General features: G+C 29.2%; 1 protein-coding gene across 5 annotated transcripts in view; it reads left to right on the top strand.

The window, feature by feature from the left end:
• Positions 1–27,864, top strand: part of LOC145760551 (spectrin beta chain, non-erythrocytic 1-like) — a 47,914-nt gene that overhangs the window by 9,125 nt on the left and 10,925 nt on the right. For 4 of the 5 annotated variants that reach the window (XM_082574470.1, XM_082574469.1, XM_082574466.1 and 1 more), the window contains exons 7-38: positions 8,299–8,450; positions 8,784–8,957; positions 9,706–9,878; positions 10,318–10,433; positions 10,859–10,971; positions 11,126–11,255; positions 11,593–11,768; positions 12,390–12,548; positions 13,677–13,840; positions 14,387–14,525; positions 14,963–15,119; positions 15,488–15,732; positions 16,108–16,308; positions 16,639–16,758; positions 17,058–17,111; positions 17,578–17,705; positions 18,235–18,365; positions 19,015–19,144; positions 19,588–19,822; positions 20,165–20,362; positions 20,885–21,004; positions 21,831–22,028; positions 22,592–22,885; positions 23,003–23,137; positions 23,660–23,869; positions 24,036–24,213; positions 24,291–24,435; positions 24,802–24,910; positions 25,425–25,564; positions 25,848–25,986; positions 26,740–26,870; positions 27,297–27,501. In XM_082574470.1, the coding sequence (XP_082430596.1) occupies positions 8,299–8,450; positions 8,784–8,957; positions 9,706–9,878; positions 10,318–10,433; positions 10,859–10,971; positions 11,126–11,255; positions 11,593–11,768; positions 12,390–12,548; positions 13,677–13,840; positions 14,387–14,525; positions 14,963–15,119; positions 15,488–15,732; positions 16,108–16,308; positions 16,639–16,758; positions 17,058–17,111; positions 17,578–17,705; positions 18,235–18,365; positions 19,015–19,144; positions 19,588–19,822; positions 20,165–20,362; positions 20,885–21,004; positions 21,831–22,028; positions 22,592–22,885; positions 23,003–23,137; positions 23,660–23,869; positions 24,036–24,213; positions 24,291–24,435; positions 24,802–24,910; positions 25,425–25,564; positions 25,848–25,986; positions 26,740–26,870; positions 27,297–27,501 (5,099 nt within the window). Of the gene's footprint in view, positions 1–5,297; positions 5,613–8,298; positions 8,451–8,783; positions 8,958–9,705; positions 9,879–10,317; positions 10,434–10,858; positions 10,972–11,125; positions 11,256–11,592; positions 11,769–12,389; positions 12,549–13,676; positions 13,841–14,386; positions 14,526–14,962; positions 15,120–15,487; positions 15,733–16,107; positions 16,309–16,638; positions 16,759–17,057; positions 17,112–17,577; positions 17,706–18,234; positions 18,366–19,014; positions 19,145–19,587; positions 19,823–20,164; positions 20,363–20,884; positions 21,005–21,830; positions 22,029–22,591; positions 22,886–23,002; positions 23,138–23,659; positions 23,870–24,035; positions 24,214–24,290; positions 24,436–24,801; positions 24,911–25,424; positions 25,565–25,847; positions 25,987–26,739; positions 26,871–27,296; positions 27,502–27,864 lie in introns of those variants that run through there. The other variant, XM_082574468.1, reaches the window with a different exon arrangement.

Here is a 27,864-nt window from a genome sequence, read left to right as displayed (position 1 = left end):
AAACATGTCATTGTATTTCGATTTTTGCCCATAGTTGTAACATACCCTTAAACTTAACGCAGAAATTTTAACAAAGCGCTATTACGTCATCGTCTATTCCGCTGTTTGTTTAATTTCGACTTATCGAAAATTTCTTTTCATTTTTACTGAAAAAGGCAAACAAAAAATCCTCTACGAAAGCCAAAATAAATGATTAACTTATAGGTTTGTGTGAATTGGTGATAGCGTTTCGCTTTTACGCGGCTATATTAGTTTCTCGATTTTTGTCATTAGGGCGGTTTTGCGCAACCCGGTATATGGGATATAACACGTGATCGTTCATAGTTAGGTTATGGATATCATAATTTTCGGAAAAATTTTAAACTATATTTGATTTTTAAGATTTAAAGTATTGCAGTTTTATATATATTTAAATAAAAAAATGTGCATTTTTGTATGATACTTATCTAGTTAAATTAAAAAAAATCATTATTTTTGGAGGAAAATTTTTGATTTTTTTAAATTAAGAGTACTGTAGTTTTTTTATTTTTTATTCAAAGGGATTTGTATGTGCGTAAAATACGTACAAAATAAACTGCAAAATTTGTTGAATAGATATTCTTTTAGAATTTGTTTAAAGTAAATTTTAAAATCTTTGATTTATTTTTTGAATCTGAAATTTTCTTTTTTTTTGAATAATTGGATTTGAAATATTTTTTTTAATGTTATTTATTATAACCAAATTTAAAAAAAGGTTATCATTTTCAATTTATAAATATTATTTTAACAGATAAGCTGATTTTATTGTGGTTGTGCAAACACAAAAAAAGTGTTGTAGAAAAAAAAATTTTAGATTTATAATTGAACAGATTAAGATTAGAATTCAAAATTTTTAATCTAGATTAATTTAGTCAGTTATTTATTCTATTTTTCCTAGATGTACAGCCTTAGTGTAAAATGTATTTATGTAAAAATTTTAATGTTTGTGGTTTTGTAAATTTTAGTAGGGTGTAATAGATAGGACTGTGTTATAGTTTCTTTTACATGTTTATAGAGTTTATAATATACATTTTTTTATCTGTCACAACTTTTAAATGACTTCTTAAATTAGATTAATAAACTAAGAAGTAAAGATAATGAACTTAATTTTTTGTTTTAATAATATTCCTAAATTTAGTGATAAACAGGTGCATGGCTTTATAAAAAGTTTTTTTTTCAATATTCATATTAAATAAATTTATACTGGGTTTGGTGACTATGCCATAATGTATAAATCTATATAAACTCCATGTTAACAAGATTTTATATGGCATTTATAAATCATTAAATTGATTTTGTCATTTTTTACCAAAAAATCATATAGAAAAAATAAAGGTAAAGGTATAACACAAAATGTAATGCTTATATTAACGCTTATTTACAAATAAATGAACTTAATATATAGTAATATATGTTACTGGGGCGATGTTTCGTAAAAGACTTGCAGATTAAATCAGATATAACGAGATATAAAAATATCCTTTTCTTAAGACTTTTTTGACCTTTTTTAAATATTGATGACGTCACCCATAGCGATTTTTGTATATGCATTTAATTTGTAGGCTGTTTTCTAACGTTTTTTTTAGTGTAGGCCTTTTTTTACAATAAATGTATTTTAAAAATCGCAATACAGATTTAACGCAATACTTAAATATATAATGAATAGATTTTTTATGCGCTAATACCAGTAAATTGAAAATGGGCAATTTCCACAATAGATAAAGCGGTTGATATTGTAATAGATAACCACATCGCCTGCGGCTATTTTTGTTGTAAATATCGTCTAACGTTAAGGTAATGCAATAACAAATGGATTATATTAAAATTTTGCTGTGGTATTGTAAGTAGTAAAAATCGACATTTTAAAATGCGTTTTTATTATTAAGTCTTTTAAAAGGGTTGGGAAATAGGTAGCTTTATTATTTAAATTTAAGTAAGCATTCGATTTTGCGTAAATAGCCTAACTTTATTAGGAATATAAGAAGCGGAAAACGCGGAAAAAAATAACAACTAGAAAAGAGTACACCATACTCTAATATTTAAAATTAGGAAAAGGGTGCAGGGGGGTAATAAAACCCTTCTTTAAAATAGGTTGGATATCTCATTTTTTTCCGATTCCGAGTTATCCGCATTTTTCTTTTTTTCTAAGTTCATCCTCTAAAATATCATTTTTTCCATTTTTTTAGTTTATACTAATAGGTAACCTATTAACGTATATATACCCATTCAAAAATACAGAAATTAATTCATATACCGTTTATATAAGTGGCAGTAGTATCGCTTTACATTTCATAAATTTTGCTATGGTTTCCAGTAAAAAGAAAGGCTTGTTTGACTTGTATTACTCTACAATAACTTCCGAATTGATTTCATTTAAATACCATTGCGTTTTGTAGTGTATAGAAGGCCTATATAGTAGTGTAGAATTTCTACATTTGCACATTCAATAATGCATTTTTCAGGCGCAATTTTGATGCTGGCTTTTTAGCTGTGAGGTTGTTTTCAAAGTAAGAAAAGACAATTTTTACTTATAGTATAGGCTGAAGACAGTAGTTTTTTACTTGGTTTAGCCGTTTAAGTTGTTCATTTTTGTGTTAAATTTGATAAATCTGTGAACTTAACTGGTGAACCTATATTATAGTTTATAGGCTTTCCAATATAAGTGGATATCTGTTTGTTTATTTTAATTAAATAACAGCAAAAATGCGTTTTCAATATTTTGATTTCCATGAATTTGTTAGCGATAAAATTATTGTGAGGGCCTTAGGTCACGTGGTTCGAATTTAGCGCGCCTGTGACGTCACTGTTATTGTGTTGGTCACGCGAGATTGACTTTGTAGTTAATTAAATGATAGGAGAATGTGGTATCATAAAATCGTATAAAAAAGTAAAAAAATGTCGTTTTAAACATGAACTTCATTTTTTTATATTTTTTTTGATTTATATGTTTTCAAAATAAATATTTTAAGTATTAGGGAATAGCAGGCGACATTTTTAGTCTCGCGCAGTTTAAAGCTGTAATGACGTCATAACAAACCCGTCAATGCCAAATTTTGCCTACGCATTATTAGGAGTTTTCCATCATACATTAGCAGACGACTGCTTTTTTCCAATTGGACTTAATTCACCCAGCTACCGTGTGAAAGGCAATCGGGCTTACCTAACACAAAAGGTCCCTACTACCTATAACAAAATGACACCTTATTCGATCCCTTTTTTTATTTGTTTTGTACTAGAAATCCATTGTTCAACACATGCCTAGGCTTTATTATTCAAGGCTACTCTTTATTCAGTTAACAGTTTTTTCTACAGTGTTGTTGTGTTAGGTAGGGGAAATGTAAAAAAGCGAATTTGCGTAAAAAATTAGGATTTAGTCTTTAAAATAGGCATATATAGGTAATTAAGCACTAAATATGCTAAGTAAGACAGTTTTGTTTTAAAACAGTTAATTTTTTAGATAAAAAAGCGCCAACTTAACAATAATCGTATTACGAATAAGCAATTTAATTTTAAAATGTCTTCAGTTTTTGTGTCTGTGAAAATTAAAAAATGATTGTTTATTTTTGCAATAAAATTGTAAATTGAAATTAAGTAAAGGTTTAATATGTATTGCTATATGTTATAAAGTTTATAAAGTGTCTTTAAATCAAATAAAAATCATTTCTAAATTCTTAATCAGTCTAAAATTAAAAACGCCATGTTTTTATTATGTTTATGACCTAATAAACCTATAAATTTAAGTACAATCTATTACGCTCTGGTGAACTTATTTTTATTGTCACCAGAAACAAATATAGAAAACGAAGTAGTGTAAGCCTTAGTAAGTAAGGGTTAGAAATTAAGGATTTTATTTCATATAAGTGTTGGTATCACTTTATTAAACTATATAGCAGATAAGTTTCATATGTTTTGAAATTCTGATACTTCTTTAGGCTTTTAGTCGTTTTTGCGCCAAAAAATTAGATACCTTTTAATTTGCTTTTAAATATTGTAAGGTATTTTCGTTTATTTAAATTATAATATTGATAGAACCCAATTTATTGCCTTATGAGCGTAAGGTAGCAACAGAAGTTTTAACCAGAATCACTATTTACCAGCTCTAGCAGAACGTATTGTTATTTAGGTGACTTGGAAAGGGTTTTAAAAGTTATAAAACGGTTAAAAAAGGGGTTTGAATAGAATTAAATCCCTTTCTAGCCTTCTAAATTTTCAGATAGACGATTTAGGTATGCGTTAAATACTACAGATTTTCCATAGAAAGTAAACTTTATGCACAACAATTTATTTATAAGCAAAGTATAATAATGGCATATATGTAAAATTCTTAATTTATTATCTCATTTAAATTTGCAAGGCCAATGCGTTTATATTAAAGTAAAGGAAAGAGTTAACACTTTTTCTGTTGTTATTGGGTCCACTTTCGAAATTACAAGCACCATTCAGCCTTAAGATTAGGCAAACACCTGTGCCCAATGTTGTATTAGAAAATTTAGAATTAGATTCTATTGTTGCTTATTTAGTGAGAGAATAGATGGCGTTAATGTCGACAGTTTAAGATTGATGATATAGCTAGATTTTTTTCGAAATGCAGAATGTTAAGTTTTTTTTAAATTATAAAGGAATATGATTTTGTGTGCATTGCATAGTTGTAAATATAATTGCTTTGTACCATGGAAACAACAACCTTGTTACCTTATTGTTTTTGAATTTTAATATCGTATTTAACCTTAAGGTACAGAAAAAATCAAGTTATTAGAAGCAGCAACGCATTTTCCATATGTAAGTTTAATTTATAGATCTGCAAAATAAAAAAACTGCTGTTTGTGGTGCTCTGGTAAATTATCGCGCACAAATGTTAGTTAAGAGTTGCAACCATATTACGACAACTAAAATGCTGTCCATAAGGTTAGCTAACTAGTTTATAGAATCATGCTAAATTAAATCAAAGTTATTTATATGGCAAGAACATACATATTTTTTCTGCTACTTATTTTTTAGAGATGTCGTAATCCGAAATCCGCCGACGGTCGATAGCGGCTTTTGTTGGTGCACTTGACGGTGTTTAATTTATTGTTTAAGTAAATAAGTTGATCACACAAAAGCGGGAGTACATATTGATGACTCGCCGTATTTCTTATCGGGCGGGACAAAATTAAGCTTGTTTAACGTTTGCGTATTATATGAGTTTAACTGTTAGAGCTAATTTAGAGTTAAAATCTTATTTTAACAAAATTGTTTCAGAATTCAATGCATTTTTATTTATTATTTAACAAATCAGATTGTTTTTTTAAATGGTGTTATTATTTTATTAAATCTTGAGTTCAAGTTCAAGAAATGGTATTTTGACTGACTTAAAGGGAGGTATAAACAAGCATATAGGATTATAAAAATGCAGAATTCGTCCAAGGATTTGTCGCGCAGTAATTCGACGTCTACGGAAGAATATGTCGACACCACGGCCTTCATAAGGCGAAACAGTATTGGGAAAGGGGAAAAACGACGAAGTGCAAGCCTGATTTTTGAGGACCCTGATTTTGGGCTTTCAAGCGCACATCACTATACGGCTGCTGACGGTCGAATTAGGCAACTTCAGGGTAAACTACTTGTTTGTTTGGGCGGAAAAGTAGGCTGTCATGTTTTTTGGGGACTTGTATAATGATTATATTTTAATTAACCTCCAAACAGGTGTTTAAAAACGTTTTAACTGGTTAACCGTCCTTTAAAGGTTTTTTTTACGAACTATATCGGGTAAACTATCTATATTTGTAAGCTGGCGATTCAATTAGTTAAATTGTATTAATATTTTTGTCCAAGTATTGCCAACCCTTTTCATTTATAGTCAATGTATAATTTATGTATATCGACAAATAATCAAATAACATAAAACATAAAACAGTTGTTTTCGGTTTGAGACCATATAACCGAAAACCATTTGACCGAAAACTAAAATTTTGAAAACGACATTTTACTAAAATTCGGGTCAACTTTTTTTCAAAATTTGAAGGCGTTTTTCGAAAATGGGCTATGGTAAGAAAGGGGTTTATAGAAAATGTCTTAACATTGGTAAAATTTCGTTTTCGGTATATGATTTTCGGTTAAATGACAATCTAAACACGTGTCCACAAGTTAAAACAACGTAGGTCTGACTATTTACTTAACGTAAAGTAGGATTTTGCACCTTTATTAAATTAACATTACTATTTAAAGTAATTCTACATAGCCACGGTTAAAGTATAATTTACGTAACCAATTTGTAGGTAATTTTAATAACTAAACTCTCGTTGCGTTTATTATTACGTTACATTATGTCGTTTGGCCGATTTTGATGTTTTTATGAAAACATTGTACATTAAATGCATATAAAAATTGATAAGTAAAACTAAGATTGGTAAATAACGTTACGAAGTAAAAATTACGACGGCGAAAAATATTACGTAAAAATTACGACGGCGAACTGAGATTAAAATATTTATTTTAGATAAGATAGACTATAAAAAAAAGAAAATAGAACAAATTTTGGTCTATCTGTGTTTTATTTGTTTTAAACTAGAGTTTAATGGTTTAAATCTTGAAGGTGTAAATAAATATTTCTTAAATTGAAATATTTAACAAAGGCATAAAATGCAAAGGTAAATTTAATATAATATTTTAATAGATTGAGTACCATAATTATTTTTAGTTGTCTTTTTTATTACATTAACGGTATTATATATACATTTTAAAAACGGATTTTAATTTAACATCATTGAAATATTAGGTTTCACACAAAACCACATTTGTTTATAAAGGAATGTTTATAGGCTTCATAAAATGACGTTTCATTATTAGGCGCTGTTTGATATTCCATTAATTGATTGTGGACACATTTTTTAACTTTTTATAAGGTAAAAGTTAATATTTAACACAAACAGTTTGTATTAGTTTCAAAATTTAACTTTTTTATTACAGTTTTTTAATAAATACTGTAAAGCTTTAAAATGCATCAAACTAATAACTAACTTTTATGATTTTAAAAATTAAAAATAATTTTTTTTGCATGGGGTTTTATCCAATGCCAGGGTAGTAAAGTTTTCTTGTCCTAAATAAAATTAAAATTCTGATTTGAGTTGAAAATTAAAGTTTAATGTAGGTGATTTTAGCATTTTTTTATGCTAACCAATTTCAAGAATTTAATTTATAAACATAATTTTTATTAAATCAAAATTTGACAGCATTATGTAGTAGTAGGAATACTTGGCTTTACTTCATGAGGTCCTTCGATTGCCTACATTCGTAACAGTATTTAGTAAGGTGCTAAAATTGATTTTAATTACTGCTGAGCCTAAAACCAATCAGTAAGTTAATTATTGAGCAATGATAAATCAATAATATCTCAAACTGCCAAAGTGAACTTGAACTTGGGGCCAGAATAACAAATGTTATTTTGTTTTTGGGCCAAAAGGCCGGCCTTTTTACATCAAAAATAAATAAATACAAGAAAATTGCCAAATAAGAGTGTTGTTTAAAAATTAATAAAAGCCAGCAGCTGAAGACAAAAAAAATTCATTTCAAATAAATAAAATTAGATTTTCCAGTTTGAAACAAACTACAATAGAAATTTAATACAAGTTTCAATTGAAGCTTACACATTGTCTTTTGTTCTCTTTACAACTAAATTGTATCAATCCTTAGGCCTCAGCTATTATATTACATTCAGTTATTTTCAATTGTAAAGTTGTCGTAACATTGTTTTTTTGTTATATTACATTCGTTTAACTTGTTTTGTGATTTTTCTTTGTTAAAAAGGTAAACAAGTAAAACAGTTTTGTAATTTAGAAAAAAAAGTTTATAAATGCCAAAGTATTTAAATATTTTAACAAATAACATAAAAATAATTAAAAAAAATAAGAGGTTACACTTTAGGTGCTATACTTTGGGTTTTTGTTGATTAATTTTGTACACAATATTTATTTGTTAAAAATGTGCTGTTGTGACGTGTTTAAGCTATCTGTTATCGCAGGGCATAAGGGTGAATAATGTAGGATTTATGCGACTTGAACCATAATTTTTTCCAAAGTTTCATACCATTACCGCTATTTCACACTACCAAACATTGTCTTTTTTAATACGCCCGTATATCAAATTTTTATTAAATGAATCGCTTGTATTAAGGGTATTTTAAATGGGGTTTAATTTATAATTTTTTTATTCGATTCGTTTGGTCCATTTAATTTTGTATATTTTATAGGCATGCATTACATAGGCTGTTTTGATTTAAAATAATTATTTTATTTTTTATAGATGAACGTGAAACGGTTCAAAAAAAGACTTTCACAAAATGGGTCAATTCTCATCTTGTCCGAGTATCATGTCGCATACAAGATCTTTACATGGATTTAAGAGACGGGAGGATGTTAATTAAACTGTTAGAGATTCTTTCAGGAGAAAGACTGGTAGGATTTCTATATATTTTCTTAAATAATTCTTAATATAAAAAGGCTAATTTTGAAGACTTTCTTTAGTTTTAAATTTTATTAACTAAGTGAAGTTGTGTAATCATTTATTTTCTGAATTATGATCTTGGCAATCGTAAATAGCATCAGTGCTTTACATGAGTGTTTAATGACATGGTTGTAGGTGGTATAATCGAACCTTGGACCTTGGTGTATTGACATAACTGTAGTAGGAGTTGAACTTAGAACTTCAGCTAGGGTCCTATTATTGTCATTTGTCAGTGTTATCCTAGTGCATTATTAAGTTACCAAACTTTTTTATATTACTTTTAGCCAAAACCAACTCGCGGAAAAATGCGAATTCACTGTCTTGAAAACACAGGCAAGGCTTTAGCTTTTCTTAAAAGCAAAAAAGTTCACTTGGAAAATATGGGATCACATGATATCGTCGACGGCAACCATCGTCTTATTCTGGGTCTGATTTGGACAGTTATTCTTAGATTCCAGGTATATTATTATTATACTTGGGCCTCTTGTGAACTGCTTTAATTTTGCTTATCTTACTTAAAACTGTATTAAACAAATTGACACGGCGTTCAACAAACAAGATAAAGCGTTAAACAAATGTATTTGGAAAAAAACAAATTAAAAAAATTATTTGTTTCTTACAGTTTTAGAAAAACCCTTAAAGTTTGTGGTCCTTGCTAATTCTTTCACATATTTAATTAAATGGTACTTTACGGCCTCAAATTTTTTCAATAACCGTGAAGTACAAGTGATTCAGTTAAAGTACTAGAATTCATTTTTGTAACTCTTAATTCAAGTAAAAAAAAACATTTTTTTTTACCAGTAGTACTATTATTTTTAATTACCTAATTGCCACCATTTTGTGTCTTGTTTTTGACATACTGTTAATGAATTATTATGTTTCAGTTTTCAATGCTTATTGTTTTTAAATTTAAAGTTCATATACTAATTAGGATTTAATTTTTTTAAGTGTACATAAATATCAAACATTTTTTTATAATTTAACATTTTTAATTTTAATTCTCCTTTTTGTATTACCTTAACGTAATAGGTTAATGTATATTTATTGGGTAAGGGTGTGCTGTTGTGATGTGTTTTAAGCAATTTGTAAACATGTCATAGGTGTGGCTTAAACTTAAAATCAGGTTGTAGTCTACTCTCTGCTGCCATGACTGGTTTACCACACTACCGGACTTTTAATTTTAATTTCAAATATTTTATTTTTTAGATTCAAGATATTAGTGTTGAAACTGAGGACAACAGAGAAACAAGATCGGCGAAGGATGCCTTGCTTTTATGGTGTCAGATGAAGACGGCTGGCTATCCAAATGTTAATGTCAATAATTTTACAACTAGCTGGAGAGATGGACTTGCTTTTAATGCCATCATTCACAAGCACAGGTTAATTTTTTGTGCATTTTTCAAATTGTTTATGTTGTAATATCTTATAAAGGTAGGTTAATGTCATGAGACTATATCATGAAATTAACAATATTGTAAGTTGGCTTGAAATGATTTAATTTCAAATTTAAAAAAAATTATTTTACTGAATGGACATTTGATTATAAACAATATGCCCAATAATGTTATTTACTAACTATATGACATTGTCTAATACCCCTAGCTTACCCTTATTCCTTCTTTGGGAAATGCCATTTTTTGTAAAATAAGTTAAACCACGATTTTAGTTAAATGTTGTTTCTGAAATTTTGATTTTTGTGGTAAGTCTATTTGGTCAATGTTTTTGATCATATGGACAATTGCTTAGAAGATTTAGATTATAAGTTGCATTTTTAACTTGTACGCAAATTTGAAATTACATTTTTTCGAAATATTTTAGACCTGATTTAATCGATTACGAATCTTTGAAAAAATCCAACCCAATGCATAACCTTAACAATGCATTCACTGTGGCTGATAAAGAACTTGGTTTGGCTCGATTACTTGACCCAGAAGGTTAGTTAATTTAAAGAAAACTAATTAAAGAATTGTTTTTTTGAATTATTTTTTTAGTATGATAATAGTTAGGTTTGTTTAATATGGACATAGATATTTTCCGTGTTTTTTATGTTTTGCAGGAAAATGTTATTTTTTAAAAAATTTTTTTCATCATAGTTAACTAACTTAATTTCGGCTAAGATTAAAGATTAAAAAGGGTTTTGATAAAAAATAAATTAAGATTTGAAGTTATAGTAAAATATAAATTACTTAAAAACTTAACGAAAGATCTTATAACCTCTAAGAATTTAGTGTAATATGGTTTTTTATTAAGTTTTTACGTAATTTTCGTTTTACTGTTATTTGCAAGGGACGAAAAACACTTATTTTTATATAGCTTTGTGTAATGTGAAATTAAAATTTTTTATTTTATTATTTTATAGATATTGTTGTGGAAAGACCAGATGAGAAGTCAATAATTACTTACGTTGTCACTTATTATCATTACTTTTCTAAAATGAAAGCTATTGCTGTCGAAGGAAAACGAATTGGAAAGGTTAGACAAAGTTCAAATATAACTAATTACTGTAAAAAAATTATAAAATTAATTTATATATTTTTTTTTTTTAACTTTTTCATTATTTTTTTTTGAAAATTTAAATTTTGGAAATATTAATTTTTTTTTGATTATTATTATTTTTTTGTGTCAGGTGCTTGCGAGTGCACTAGAGAGCAACAAAATGGTCGACAAATATGACAGCCTTGCTTCTGACCTCTTGGAGTGGATCGAACAAACCATTGCAATTTTAAACGATCGAACATTTGCTAACTCATTATCAGGTTAGTGTAATGTAGAAATGAATAAAGTTTCATGTTGGTATTTTAAACCTCCATCTCGAATTTTTTGCTTAATTAATTTGCATCTATCTATATGTAATGCAGTTTAGTTATCGATATATATATATATATTTATATGTATGTCCAATTTATGGCCTAAAAAATAAACAAAACTACTGTTTGTGGTGTGCCGGTAATTTATTGCAAGTCATTATTAGTTGCAAGTAGTGACCATATTACGACAATTAAAATGCCATTCACATGGCGGGTTATATAAAGTAAAAAATTAGGCCTTAAATTAAGAGTAAAAAAAAATAACTTCTATTTCTTATTTGCACAGGTGTAAGTGGGCAACTAGCTGCATTCAACAACTACAGGACAATGGAGAAACCCGGAAAATTTCAAGAAAAAGGAAATTTGGAGGTTTTACTTTTTACTCTCCAAAGCAAAATGAGGGCAAATAACCAAAAGGCTTACACTCCAAAAGAAGGAAAACTTGTATCAGATATTAACAAGGTAAGGAACGTTATATACTTATTTTAATTTGTTATTTTAATTTTCACATTTTTTGAAATTTAGTTAAAGTTGTTTGTTTTGTATTAACTTTTCTCTTATAAGAAGAGGTTGACTTCTCAGCTTATATTAGTGTTAATTTTTTGTTACTATCTAAAATATTGGGAATATTTCCTAATCGTTTGTAATGCTATGCAGTGTTGTTCGCATTTTATCTTAGCTTGCTATAAAGGCAGTGAGAATCGAACTTAGTAGTTTTAATGGCACTTTGAAGTCGTAAGAGCGCTTTACAGCATAAGGTCATTGGTTTGATCCCCACTGTGTTTATGTCATAGCAACATTGAGAAAAGCACTATAAACAAACATAAACTCCCACTAAACATACAACCATTCAGCGCATTATATATGTTGCAATATTTTCTATAATTTTCAAAACTGTAAAATGCAACTTGAAACTGGGTTGGGAAAAAATGGCACTTTATGTTTAGGTCATAAAGTTGGCCTTTACACAACAAAAATAAAGATACAGAAAATAAAATTTTAAATAATTAAAGGTTAATTTACTAATAAAGAAAAATTTTTCACTTAAAAAAATATTTAAAAAATGTTTCCGTTTGTTATTAGACTTGGGAGAATCTTGAGAAAGCTGAGCACGGGCGCGAACTCGCACTCAGAAACGAACTCATCCGGCAAGAAAGACTTGAGCACTTGTCGAGTCGATTCGATCGCAAAGCTGCGATGAGGGAAACTTGGCTGAGTGACAACCAAAAACTCGTGTCTCAGGTAAGTTTTTTTTTTAATTTAAAAAAAAAGATTTAAAGAGAAAAAAGTGTAAATTTTTTAGTTTTTAAATTCTTGTTGCTTTTAAGATGCTGCTTTTAAGATGCTCTTATTCAAAAAAATTATGTAAAATACTTTGCTACACTATCCTAACTTAGTGATTTTAATTCTTTTTTTATAAATGTAAATGCCAATTAAATTAAAAGAAGATTTTTTAACAGTAGTCGAATATATTATTAATGTTACTAAAATATAAAATGCCTATCTTTTGAATAATAATATTTTAAATATTATTCTTAAAAAAGTTTTCCTAAAAAATTAATTTATGCTATATAACCCAATTAAAAGTTTGAAAATATATTTTTTATTACTTTACAAAGGAGATAATAAAAACAGGGGTAAGAAAAAAAATGTTAGTTTGTGTAAAATATTAAAATATTAATATTTTAATATTTGTAAAGTCATTTGTCATTTGTGTAATCAATAATGCTAATGTCTTATTGATTTAAATGTAAACAATAAAATTCTAATAAGTTGAATATTAGTAACTAAGGCTAACTTTGCAACCTAAACATAGAGTAACATTTGCTACCTCAACCTAGTCTAAAGTTGACTTTGGCAGTTTGAGATTTTATCGATATTTTTTTTGCTGATCAGTTTTTGGTTTAGCAGGAGTTCGTACCATTTATAGTTCCTTACCCAACTACTGCATGAAAGCAGTGGGGATCGAACACAGGACCCTATGTAGCAAAGTACTCTAATCACAAAGCATATAATACTGTCTTGTCTAGTTTGATAATTATTTAAACATTTTAGATATTGAATTATCATTTTATTGTTTTGTTTCATTTAGTTTGTTATTTAAAATAGAGTAGCACTGTTAAAAATATAATTTTTTGTTAAATTCGCTTGAAAAATTGGTTTTTAAATTGTTTAAAATAAGTGAATTCATCCTTTCATTATCTTTTCCTAATTTAAAAAAATTTGTATTAATTAAGGAAAATATATTTTAAAATTTATTTTTTTAACTACATTTAAAGACAAATTAAACATTTTTAAATTTTATTAAAATACAACAATGTTTTAAAATTTCCAACAATTTTTTTATAAATTTACAAAAATATTTTTTAGGATAACTTTGGCGCTGATTTACCAGCAGTTAAAGCAGCTACAAAATTGCACGAGGCTATTGAAACAGATGTTAAAGCCTATGAAGAAAGAGTTCAAGCCGTTGTTGCTGTGGCAAACGAGTTACAAAGAGAAAACTATCACGATGTCAATAGAATAAATGAACGGTAATACCCTTTTTAAGTTTTTTTTACATATTTGTTATGTTTTGTAAATGAGCATTTATGATTTTCTGTTAAGACTTGTTATATTTCTTGTTTTTGATTTTGAGGGTGAACACTTTATCTGTAATAAGAGTAGACACTTATATCATTATTTTATTTTGTGACTTTTACAAAAACAAAGATTGATACTATTTTTCACTTTTGTGTTATTTTGATTTTAAAAATCAACACTTACTACTATTTTTGATTTTTAAAGTTACATAATATCAACATTAGTTGATTGCCTGCATTTTAAATATTGTTTATGATTGCAACTCTTAGCCATTTGGTCTCAGCTTCAATTTATAGAACTATAAAACAAATATAAGGTGCCATTTGTAGTGCATGGGTAAACTATAATGGGTGAATATTAGTTGTAACCATATTACCACATTTAAAATGACGACCTTAGCGCGACCTTTTAACTAGTATACACTTATATATCTATATTATATATATACATTGTTCGCCAAACTCTACTATATATCAAATGTGTCTTTTTATTTTTAGAAAAGACAATGTGCTTCAATTATGGGAATATTTACTCGAGTTACTGAGAGGTCGGAGGTCCAGGTTGGAATTGAATGTTCGACTTCAACTTATGTTTCAGGAGATTATTTCACTCTTAGATTGGATGGATGAAATGAAGGTAAAAACTTTATTTCTTTTGAAATTTTAGCTTAAAATGCTTTTTTCAACAACACTGATTTTAATTAGGAATTTACGATTTTATATCACTCGTCATTAGTCAACCATATGGTTGGGATTTTAATTGTCAAAAAATAATTGCAACACTTAACTAATATTTGCTCAGGATAATTCACACAATCACCACAAATGGCAGTTTTTAATACTGCAGGTCTTTAAATTGGCAAACTAATATATATTCCACTAACCTTCAGTATAACTAGATATTGTTTTTACCAATCCATTTCTCAGTGTGTTATAAGCTGTATTATCAAAAGTACTTTAATTTTAGTATGTCGTTTTTTGTTAGATTGTGTTTCAATCCTGCTATTTTTGAAATTTAAATATTGCAAATTTGTAATTAAATTTTTTTTAAATTCTTTTACATTTTTCTTTTAGGAACAACTGGAAAAAGACGATTTTGGCCAACACTTGATGGGAGTAGAGGATATTCTCCAGAAACACAGCTTGCTGGAGCAGGATATTGCCGTGCATGGTGAAAGGGTTAAGGCCATAGAGAAACAGAGCAAAGAATTTTTGCAACCAACTGAAGAAGGTATTTTATCTGTTACTAAACAAAAGTTTTACCGAAATTTAGGTCAGCATAATTTAAAAAATAAAAGGGGATTTTCTAGGGGAGATTTAGGGTAAGAGGGATAATAAAGAAGATAATATAATGACTTTTGCTAATAGACTATATCTTCAGGTTATGAGCTCCTATTATCAAATATACTTGTCACCAATATCGAAATTTCAAAATTGATTCTCTATATATTTAAAGTCGAAATTTTTTTTAGAAAAAAAAACTTTACCCAAGAGAAGGGTTAGGGTAAGGGGGTTTAATAAAAATGTCTTATTATCAGCAAAATAGCAGGTTCTCTAAAATGACAATAAATTGATTGGTTAAAACTTGTTGTTTTTTAGATTATTCAGTTTGTGAGGCATCAGCTGTTGCCGATCGTGTCTCTCGTGTCCGCATTGCTTACGACGATCTCTCTGAGTCTGCATCCAAGAGAAGAGCAAAACTGGAGGAATCAAGGAAAATGCATCTCTTCTTTGCGACAATGCTTGAGGAGGAGGCTTGGGTTAAGGAGAAGGAGCAACTTCTTGCATCTCAAGATCTGGGAAGAGATTTGACGAGCGTCCACTCTCTTCTCACTAAGCAAAAAGTAATTTATTTTTATTTCTGCTTGCAAAATTTTTTAGTGTTTTTATTAGCTATTTTAGGAACGATATAAGGTAACATAATTCCTAATCATGTGTACTCAGTAATACTAAGTAAGACTTGTGATGAGTTGCCTGCACACTACAATAACAGCCTTTTTTTAAAGATCTTTCATATTGACATACATAAATATTTATAACTTTACACAAAAATGATTATGGGTGTTTAAATAAAGAAGACAATATAAAAAAGGGCTTTGGTAACACTGGTTATGGCAGTGGACCACAGGCCGAAAGATTTTGGGTTAAGGTTGCACCAATGCCGCACCATTCAACCTAAAAATAAAATCACAATTTAAAAAAATTTACTTTTTGTTTAGGCTTTTGAAGATGAAATGAACGGAAGAAAAGTTTTGCTGTCAAACACGGCGTCAGTTGGAGAATATTTGATTGCTCATGATCATTTTGCATCCGACGAGATCCGGGATCGAATCACAGAGGTAAACAAGGAGTGGAACAACCTGGAGGAGCTATCGGCTGAGAGGAAAAAGAACTTGCAGGAAGCGAAAGATCTTTATCAGGTTTTTGAAACAAATGTTTTTACATGAAATGTGCATTTGTTTTTATATAAGTTAGTCAATTTTCCACCCTAAGGTTTGGATTTCATTTGTAACATGGTTGCAATTTTAAACTAACATTAGCACCGCAAACGGTTTTGGACATAATGTGTATAAAGAAAAAATAAAAAAAAGAAGAAAATATGTGTATAAAAAAAACTGAAATTTAAATTTTACTATTTTGCTATTATAATATAGTTTTCACTAACTTTTTTTATTAAACATTTAAACACTAGTTAAACATTCAACTATTTATCACTCTGTTAAAATAATTAAACTAATTCTTTTTTTCAGTTTCATGCAGATGCAGATGATGTGGACACATGGTTGGTGGATATGTTAAGACTTGTTTCAACAGAGGATTGTGGAAGAGATGAAGCGACAGTGCAGTCTCTCTTAAAGAAACACTTGCAAGTAAATTAAAACAGTTTTTTTTGTTGATCCAGTCTTGGCAGTTTTGGATATTATTTTTTTTTTAAATATATTTTTTTTTTGAAAATATTTAAACTTCTCATTTATTTTGGGCTTAGCAAAATATCTTACTCTTCTTACTCAAGAATCTTGTGATAAAACAATGGTGGAAATCAAACCAATGACATTAGGCGAAACTTAGTACTTTAGAATTTGGAAGAAAACTTTGTGTATATATATTTGTTATAATCGGTTGGCTTTGTTTTGGATGAAAGCACTAAGTAAATAATTAATTGTTGCAGGTTCAGGAAGAGCTTAATGAATATGAAGAAATAATTAAAGCATTAGAGGATCAGGTATAAACATTTTTAAAATTTTAAAGTTTTTGCTAATTTAATTATAACTAATCCAGTAATATTGCCTCAAATTTAACTTGATGATTGTTTATATTTTGGTCAAGCAGAAGCTAGTATTGTTATTATCTTATCAAAGGATGTTACAATGGGTTTTTCTGTAATTAAACTAATATTTCTTACAATTGAGTCTCGTGTTCTTTTCACTTGTACTTTGACAATATTTATTGGTAAATTATCTTGTTAAGTTGGCTTCACTTCATCAGGTCCCGAGTTTAATCTCCACTGCTTTCATAATGTAGCTTTTTTCAGCTTAGGCCAAAAAAAACAATTAACAATTTTATTATTGAACAATTTTATTCTATAATATCTCAGTAATAACTAAATACATAAGACTGGCCATAAGGTCGACCTTTCCACATCAAAAATAAATAAATTGAAAAAAAACATTTTTCATTTTATATTTTAGGCTCAAAAACTCCCGGAGAAAGTTATTGAATCGGTCGAGGTACAAGAACGATTAAGAAGCATCAACAGAAGACATGAAGAGCTTAAAGAATTTGCCAAACTACGGAAAGAAAAACTAATTGATGCTAGGTAGGTTTAATTTATTAAAATTAAATCATTAAAATTATTTATATTTTAGTAAGATTATTACTATTACTTTGTAGTCACATTTTTTATTTATTTATTTTTTTAACCTATTGGTCAGGAACTATTAAATTGCAAGAGCAATAAAGTTGTATTTGATATATGCCTGCTGTAATTAGCTGCTGTTAAAAATCTAGATAAAATTATATATATATAAATATATCTACTTTGTCTATTAAACTTTGTTATAGATGGTTAATAGGTTGCTAACTTTACTTGCTACATTTTCATTGTCGTAATTTGCAACTAATATTTGCCTGCAATAATTTAACAAAATACCACAAGCAGTATTTTTTTTGAAGGCCTTTAAATTTGAAAACTTTAATGTCCACTAAGCTCAAATATATATAAATTTTCAAAAACTGTTTTCTATTCTACTACAATCAAATAGTTTAGGTATTAACATTCAATCACAATATTTATACATTTTTGTTAGTGAATTTCTTATAAATTATTTTGTGAAACTTTTTTTCAGAGCGTTGTACAAGTTTTTAAGTGAGGCTGATACTGAATTAACTTGGATCGACGAGAAGGAACAAGTATTAAAATCCATGCTTATTCCTGATAACATTGAGGACATGGAGTTGGTCCAACATCGATTCGAAGGTAATTTTTGTGTTTACTTCTTATGTAAGGTACACTGTTTAATGATTTATTTTTAATAAGAAAAGGAATTGGATTTCATGCCAAAGAGTTTCGAGTTTAAGTCACACTAATGCCATCTTGCTAGCCTTTAAATCTGTTGTTATACAGTTACTCACATTACAACAGGTCATCTTTTTTCAATAAATATATAAAAAAATTGTAAAGTTCTACGTTACACTTTGCTGTTTTTATATATAATTGACTTGATAATATTGCATAATCAATTACCTGCTGATTATTTAGAGTTTTCGCTGGAGTGTATACTCTTAGCATTTAACTAAATATGCTATAAACTGAAAGCATAAAAGCATCTTCTGCGCCCTGTCAACTATAGTTGTATTGTATCCACCCATTTTATCAAAATCTTTTGACCGAATAGACATTTGAAAAAAAAAATGAAAAAAATCTGGGTCAATATTTTTTTTACAAATTAAAGGGCATTTTACAGAGAAGGGTGTGAATTGATAATCTCTTGTTGTTGTAAAATGTGTTTAGAGGCATATGGTGTTCAATTAAATGACAGTAATCCATTTTATATAAGTTAACTGGTTAAGATTATTAACTGTAATTTTTCTCATAAAAGTAGTTTTAAATTTTTTTTAAATAAAAGGTTATGAGAAAGAGGTTAACAAACACGCACCACAAGTTGCTGTCATCAATCAAATGGCTCGACAGTTAATTCAAACTGAACATCCAAATGCTGAAGATATTTCGGTCAAGCAACATCACCTTAATGAAAGGTAAGAAAAAATGAAAAATGTTTTAAAATTTATTCAATATAAAAAACAACTTTTTTGTTTTTGAAATTTGATATATGTTGTGCCTTATTTTTGTTTAAATTTAACTTTATTGTAGTAATATACAATGTAACATTTTTTTCGTAAGTATTTTAAACTGTTCAAAATATAGTTAATGGACACTGCAAAATTGGTAAAGTCATTTTAGGATAAAGTTTGTCCTTTTTGACAAATTATTTTTGGTTGCATTTATTTATCCTCAATGTGGAAAGGATGACTTTATGGTCTACACAAAAAAGTAAAAGATGTTACCCTAGCCCAGTATCGAGTTGACTTCTTCAGCTTCGAATATTGATGATCTTATTTTCTAGATAATTAGTTTGCCTAATTATTTGGGTCACCAGAAGGTGAATTTCATTTAAACCAAACTTTTCTATCTTTTCCAGATGGAATGAGCTACGAGCTTTTCTAGAAGAGCGAAGGGAGGTACTTGCATCTGCCAAAGGCCTGCACGGGTTCAAACTAGAATGTGATGAAACAGAGGGATGGATTAAAGAAAAAGCAAGAGTTCTAGCAAGTGCGGGAGGTGGTGAAGAACCGTTAAACGATCATGACTTAGCAGGTGTTGTAGCTCTGCAGAGAAAGCTTTCAAGCATGGAAAGAGACTTGGCTGCAATTCAGGTCTGTTTTAAATTTTTTTATTTTAGATAGACAAATATTAATTATGCCAGTCTGTTGCCTACTCTATAAACTGCATTTTAAATTGTTGTAATATGTCATTAACTGTCAACTAACATTTGCTCGCAATATTTTACCCATGCACCACGAATGGCAGTTTTATTTATTTTGTAGGCTTATAAATTAGACATGTATTTAGTATATATACATATGTATTGTCCTCTAAGTTTCATTATATATAGATTTGTGGTAAAATTTTTTTATTTTAATTTTTATTTTTGAAACTGGAAAAAAATTTTTGAAATTGTATTTTTTTATAATTTAAAAATTTTAAAAATAATTTAGGCAAAATTGGATGATCTTCGTGACGAGGCCGACCGCTTATCTCGAGAGCATCCGGACGAGGCTGATGACATCAGGAGCAAGTTTGAGCAGATGGAGAAGGTCTGGGAGGAGCTAAGAGAGATGTTGAAGCAGCGTGAAAACTCGCTCGGGGAAGCAGGAAACTTGCAAAAGTTTTTGAGAGACTTGGACAGATTTCAGGTTGGTTTTTTTGCTTTAAAGGGAAAAAAAATTTAAACATTTTTAGGTTTTTATAATAAGGTCATATAACATAATCAGCAATTTAAAAAATTAGCAATTACTAAGTTTTCCCTATAATGAGGCTAAAAGTTACGTTATTTAGAATATCTGGTCCTACTACTTAAAACCATTTAACTGAACAAATATATTTTTGAAAATCAAAATTAAAAAAAAAAAAATTAAACCTTAGTTTAGGTTAAAATTTTTTTGGAAATTCAAAGTTTTTTTCTAAAGAAGGTTTCGTGTAAGAAAAGCTTGGCATTTTTAGGCTTGTGATTTTTTTGTAAAAAGTTTATTTAAAATAGCATCTAATAAATACAAAAAACTAAAATTTTATCAGTTCCAAAACCTTTATATTTATCATCATAACTTTACCCATGCACCACAAATGCCTGTTTTTTTTATTTTTGATGTTTTTTAATTTGGCATATATACGTACGCTATGCTTAAATACATATAGTAAACAGTAAATTAATATTACAGGCATGGTTGTCTACCACACAAACCACAATTGCATCAGAAGATACTCCACAGTCGTTACCTGAAGCTGATAAACTCCTCCAACAACATCAAGCCATCAAGATGGAGATTGATAATTACCAGGTAAAATTAAAAATATTATTTTGAGTTATAAATAGTAAAGTAATTTTTTTTAAATTTATCACTGGCAATGAGGTGTGGTGTAGTGGTTAAAACACTTCGCTTTTATAATAAAATCCTTTTTGGTTCTTACTGTTTTTATGTCATAGCGCTTTTAAGCAGCAGCAAGATGTAGTGGTAAGAACACTTGCTACCCCACACATGAGGTCGTGGGTTCCATCCCTACTGATCTTACGCTGTAGTGCCCTTTAGTAAGGCGCTTTAAATGGTATGAACTCCTTCTAAGCCAGCACTTAATCAGCAGCATAATAACTGGGCAATTATAATCTATATAATATCCCAAACTGCCAAAGGCACCTCGAGACTGGGTCGAGTAACTGATGTTACTCTAGGTTAAGGTTGTGCATTCGACTTTCCCACATCGAGGATAAAGATATATACAAAAAAAAAGTGAGATGCTATAAACATAAGAACTCTTGATAAACCAAAACCAATTGGCAGGTTAATTAGTTGGAAATTATACTTGATAATACTCGAAAACTGCCAAAGTTAACTCGAGACTGGGTCGAAGTAACAAGTGTTGTCACAAAAAAGTTTAGTTTTTGTTTTAATAGAATATTGGAAATTGCCATATTTCTTAAAATAATTTTTTTTCTTATTGAACTTTTTAAAACTTTTTAAATTTAAATATTTTTCTCATTTTAAAATTACTTTGAGTTTTGTTTGAAAAATTTTTTCGTCTTTAAACTTTTACTGGTTTAACTATTTAAACTTTTACTGGTTTATTGCAAAATATCCTAAAAACTAATTTAGTTGTAAATTTTTACAGACTGATTATGATGAAATCAAAGAGACGGGCGAAAAGGTCACCAAAGGTCGTGAAGATGACCCCCAATACATGTTTTTGGGCCAGCGACTCCAGGCTCTGGATCAAGGATGGGATGATCTTCAGAAGATGTGGGAGAACAGAAATCACTTCCTCAAGGAAGCGCAAGAATATCAGACCTTCGTGCGCGATTGTAAACAGGTAAATAAATTTTTAACTGAAAATTGCTTAAATCTTTTTTTTAATTATTTAATATAAACTATTTTGGTAAAATCAAAATTTAGAAAACTTTGAAAATCAGAATTTTACTAACTACGTTTTACTGAAATTTAAGTTTAAAATTTTTAGAAATTAAGAAGCATTTAAAAGGGTTAGGGTAGAGGTTAATAGAAAGTGTTTTGTATGTAAAATGGTGCTTTTCACATGGAAAGGGACATTGTTTTTGCCCAAATGTTTATTCATTGTTATGGTTTTCATAAATATAAAAGTGAATCTACTATTTTCATTGTACAGAACTTCTTAAAATATCTGACTTTTTTGAATTTTTGGGTCAGAAAAAATCAAGTTATAGTATTCTAGAAAATTGTAAAAGTTTTTCAATTTTTATTAAAACATGGGATTAGTGGGAATTAAAACAAAGACTGTAAATAAATCAACAAAGATTGTTCCTTGTTGGAAATTAAAACAAAGATTGTTTCTTGTTCCTTGAGGTATTATCTCATTGCCTATAAACTTAATTAAAAATAATTTTTTACAAACTGAAGGCTGAAGAACTCCTTAGCAATCAGGAATACGAACTAGAGGGGGCTAGACGTGGGATCGAGTCCTCCAATACTCCAGAATCAGCAGAAGAGCTTCTTAAAAAACACGAGGCTTTTGTCACGACAATGGCAGGAACAGATGAGAGAGTGGAGTCTGTTCTTCGGGATGCGGAGGTTCTCTGTGATCCCGAGATCTCCCATCATGCAGCGGATAAAGTGAGAGAAAGAGCGGATCGTGTGTCACAGAGGAGGGAGAAGAACAGGGAGGAGGCCCAGGAAGTCAGCAATCTTCTCCGAGTAAGTTTTTGAAATTTTGGAAAAAAAATGTTTTCTTTGAAATTTTCAATTTTTTTATTTTTATTTAATCATAAATTTTAGTTGCTTTCAAAAACTATTTTTCATTTACTTTTGCAGGAAAATCTGGCAATGCAGAAATTCCTTGCAGATTGTGAGGACTTAAATGAATGGATTAATGAGAAGATGTTGACAGCTAAAGATGCAACTTACGACGACGCCAGAAACTTGCATTCAAAATGGCAAAAACATCAGGTACAAAAAATTAAAAATTAAATTTGAAAAAAACTTTAAAAAGTTTTTCGTAACTAAAAATTTAATCTGAGACCTTTTTTTGTATTAACTAGTTTATTGCCTGTCCTCTGCAATGCACCTTCATTGTGATAATATGATCACAACCTAGCAGTTTTATTTTGAAGGCATACGTGCATGCATATATTTATATGTCATCCAATAACCTTCAAAATAAACATATTAACTTAAAATTTGGTAGTTTGGTTAAGCGAAGCTGCACTAATGGTACACTATTTGCTTTTGAGCCAGGCATAAACATATATCTTAAACTATCCTAACTTCTAACTTTCCTAATAAAAATACAAAACCTATCACCATAAAAAATCTTATTGACGTAAAGATATTCCTTAGTTGGTAACTTGCCAACTAGTTTTTAAAAAATTATTTGCTGTTTTCTCTATTTTAAGGACATTACAAACCTACAAGAGGTATGGAACCTAGAATATTATTTCTTAATTTTAAAATATACATTTTCGTTAACAGGCTTTTGCTGCCGAACTAGCTGCTAACAAAGATCGTTTGGAGAGATTAGAAGAAGAAGGTGCAGCGCTCATTGAAGCAAAGCCAGAGCGGACAGAGGAGATCGAAAAGAGATTGGATGACTTAAGAAAATATTGGGAGGAGCTTAAAAAGTGCACGGAGGAAAAGGAGAAGCGTTTGTTTGAAGCAAATAAAGCAGAACTGTTTACTCAGGTATGGTTAAAAAATATTTTGCATGTAAAAGTAAAGTTGAATGGTTGTTGCTGACAAAAAAAAGTTTAGTTTAAGTAAAAAACTTAGTTTTCACATTACAAAAAATTTTTTTAACTTTTTTTCATGAATTTTGTTTTTTGAAACTTTAAATTAATTTTTTTTCTAGGCTTGTGAAGAGTTAGAGAAATTTGCATTTAACATGGAAGAGCAATTAGGCAATGATGATCTGGGTAAAGATCTTGCGAGTGTCAATGTACTTCTCAAGAACAACGATGCACATCAAGATGAGATTGAGGTCCGAAAACAAGAAGTTCAAGAGCTTGCCAGTCAAGGCACATTTCAAGGTAAATTTTAAAAAAAATTAAAAAATTATTTTTTTGTAAAAAAAGAAATAGGGTAAAAAAGTTTTTTTTTGGTATAGTTGATGCTGCGGAACCAAACGAAGAAGACGATGAGATGATCGAGAAGAGAAACAACATTAAACAGAGAATCGAGGATCTTGATGGACCATTTCAAAAACGAAAAGATGCTTTGGGTGCCAGCAAACAACTTCATCAATTTTACAGGTTTGTTTTTTGGTTAAGACTTAAAATGCTTGGCTTAATACCAACTGTTGTAAAATAGAAAAATAAAACAGTAACTGTCCTTTTATCTATCAGCATCTTCCAAATATTAAGGGCATAAAATCAGACAGTATTATTACTTGAATACACACATATATATATATAAATTTTCTTTCTTTTTGTTTTTATGTCCAATTTCTTTTGTTTTAAATAAAAAACTCCTGTTTGTGGTGTGTGGGTGAATCACAGGCAAGCAGGTAGGAGTTGCAACTATAATACAACAATTAAAGTGCAGCTTGTTTGTTGTGCAATCGTATTATTTGGATAACAACATTTAAGATTAGAACTGAAATAAAATTTGCTATGCAGAGATATTGAGGATGAGAAAATGTGGATTGAGGAAAAATCTCCTCAAGCATGTTCCACCGAGCTGGGTAACAGTCTTCAATCGGCGCAAGCTTTACAGAAACAACACCAGGTAAATTTTACACGAAACTTAACTCAAGTTTTACTCAAAATTTAACTCAAATTTTACTTGAAATTTATGTCAAATTTTACTTAAAATTTAACTCAATGTTTACTCAAAATTTAACTCAATTTTTACTTAAAATTTAACTTAAGTTTTACTTGAAATTTACCTCAAATTTTACTCAAAATTTAACTTAATTTTTACTCAAAATTTAACTCAATTTTTACTTAAAATTTAACTTAAGTTTTACCTTAAATTTAACTCAAATTTTACTTGAAATTTACCTCAAATTTTACTCAAAATTTAACTTAATTTTTACTTAAAATTTAACTTAAATTTTACTCAAAATTTAACTCAAATCTTACTTAAATTTAACTTAAATTAAGCCAAAAATGATGGACTGTTATTCAGATTTTTTTTGTTACATGTAAACTTTTACATTTTAATGCTTTATAACAATAGTGCGTTTATCATAGTAATTTATATAGGTAGTTCTCTGAGTAGTTTTTTGTGCATTTTTTAGGAGTTGAAAAGTGAAATTTTTGCCCATGAGCCAGTCATCGATGAAGTTTGTGCACGAGGAGAAAGCTTGTCTGCTCCTGATGAAACGAATGAAGAAAAAATTAACAACAAATGTGAAGAACTGCAAGACAAATGGAAGAAGTGGGTTAAAATTTTAATTTCGTATTTGGTTGATGGTTCTTGAATGAACTGTTATACTTAGCGGTTTCTAGCAAATCTCTTGTTACTTTTATAGTTATTTGAAATTTTGAAATTAATATTTTGTACATTATAATTGAGCTGCTAAATAAATGTTGACTTAGCCAGAGTTCATACCGTTTATAGCACCTTACTTGTAAATTCTACAACATGAGAGCAGGGGAGATCAAACCCAGTACCTCAAGTTTATTAAAGTATTGTGGATGTAAACCTATTTTTTTAACAGATTGCTAGAGGACACGGAAGACAGAAAGGAATGTTTACAGAAAGGCGAAAAAGCTCAACAATATTTCTTTGATGCCAACGAAGCTGTTGGTTGGATGGAAGAACAAGAGTTGTACATGATGTCTGAAGAAAAAGCAAAGGTAGTTTATCATTGATATTTGTTAAAATTGTCATAATATGATTGCAACTAGCAACAATTATTTGCCTGTGTTAGCTTGGCACCACACCATGCACCACAAATGGCATTTTTTTCTTTTGTAGAGTTATGTATATTGTTCACTAGACTCCTTTATATATAAAGTGTTCAGTTTGTTATTTTTTTTTAAAATTTTTTGAGGGTTTTATGTGATTTATTTTTCATTGGGGTCAAAACATTTTTTAAAAAAAGATTTAAGCGAAATTCGATTTTTGATTTTCTAAAATTTGCCCAGTTTTGTACATTTAAAATAAAACTGTTGTTTTAATAAAACTATGCTATTAATAAATATAAAAATCGGTTATTTAAATACAATTAAGGTTTAAAGTTATACAACTTTAAAAAAAAATTAAAATTAATTAATAAAAAAAGAAAAGAGAAGCCCTGTTTGTGATGACGTAGAAAGTACTAGCTTGTATACGTTAACTACGCTACTTAGTACTTTCTACGTCACACAAAAAATATGGTAACCTGGTTTTTTATGTTAATCATTTTCCAGTATATTTGAAAATTAAATTGTAAGTAACGCAGACATTTTTAAAGGTTCTAAAGCCATTTTGTGATTCAGTGTCAACCTTACTGACATGCTATAAACATCACTTACAAAATTGCAAAACTCTGTAACATAACACTTTAAGATAAAACTAAGCTAAGGTATAATAGATTTGTACATGTTTTACATATTTTACTGTTTTAGGATGGTCCTGGTGCAACCAAGATGCTGAAAAAACATCAGATTCAAGAACAGAGCATCAATGACTTTGCCGACACCATTCAAGATCTTTCACAGACTTGCAGACAGCTTGTAGATGATGACCACCCGATGGGGTAAGTGTGTGTTTTTTATTTTAATATTGTTTTATCCTTAATTGGATGTGCGGTAGTGTAGTATAGCAGTTATGGCATGGGACCATAAATCAAATAGTTTTGGGTTAAAGCCGCATTAAAGCCTTCTACTTAAGCCTGCCTTTTTACGTTGCAACAAACGATCTTTTCTAACCTTAATATGATATAGTTTGGTATACCAACACATTGTGCGTTAAGCTAAAAGGTTTCAGGTTCAAGCCCCATCAATGCCACACCATTTGTTGTTAAGACTGACATATACAGCTAACTCGAACACATCACAACAGCACACCGTTACCTTAAAAAAAAAATTATGTAGTTGTGTTCGAACCCAGGACCTCATGTTGCCAAAAAAGTTGTTGCACCTATATTTTCATAAACTAAAAAAATAATTTTTAATTTTTTTAGCGATCAAATTTCGACCAGACAAGAACAAGTTGATCGAACCTACGCTGCACTCAAGGACTTGGCGGAAGAGAGAAACAACAGGTTGAAGGAAAGGTGTCAACTTTTTAAATTGTCACGGGAAATTGACGATCTACTTCAGTGGATACAGGAGAGAGAAGTGGTCGCCTCATCACAAGAAGTTGGACAAGATTTTGAGCATGTCACTGTAAGTGTAGATTGAAATTTTTTAATTTAAAGCAATGGGTCGTGGGCTCGATCCCCATTATAGGGACATTATCCCTGATATAAAAACAATTTTTTTTAATTTAAAGCATAAGGTCCTGGGTTCGATCCTCACTGTGAGAACCATTTTCTTAAAATTTAATGCTTTAGAGTATGGGCTTAATACTCACTTAAAAAAATTGCGTTTTTTATTGTAAAGCATATTTTAAGGGCATGCTATAGCAGTTACTCAAGTTGGCTTTACAACATAAGGTTCTGGGTTTGATTCCCATTGTAAGAACAAATTGCATTTTTTTGAGTAAATTATGTCCAACTAGTGCTGTTTTGTAGTGGTTAGAACAGTTGG

The sequence above is a fragment of the Corella eumyota genome, chromosome 7, assembly GCF_963082875.1.
Source record: "Corella eumyota chromosome 7, kaCorEumy4.1, whole genome shotgun sequence".
NCBI lineage: Eukaryota > Metazoa > Chordata > Ascidiacea > Phlebobranchia > Corellidae > Corella > Corella eumyota.
The sequence above is the reverse complement of the archived record's forward strand: the minus strand, read 5'-3'. Positions and strand labels throughout refer to the sequence as shown.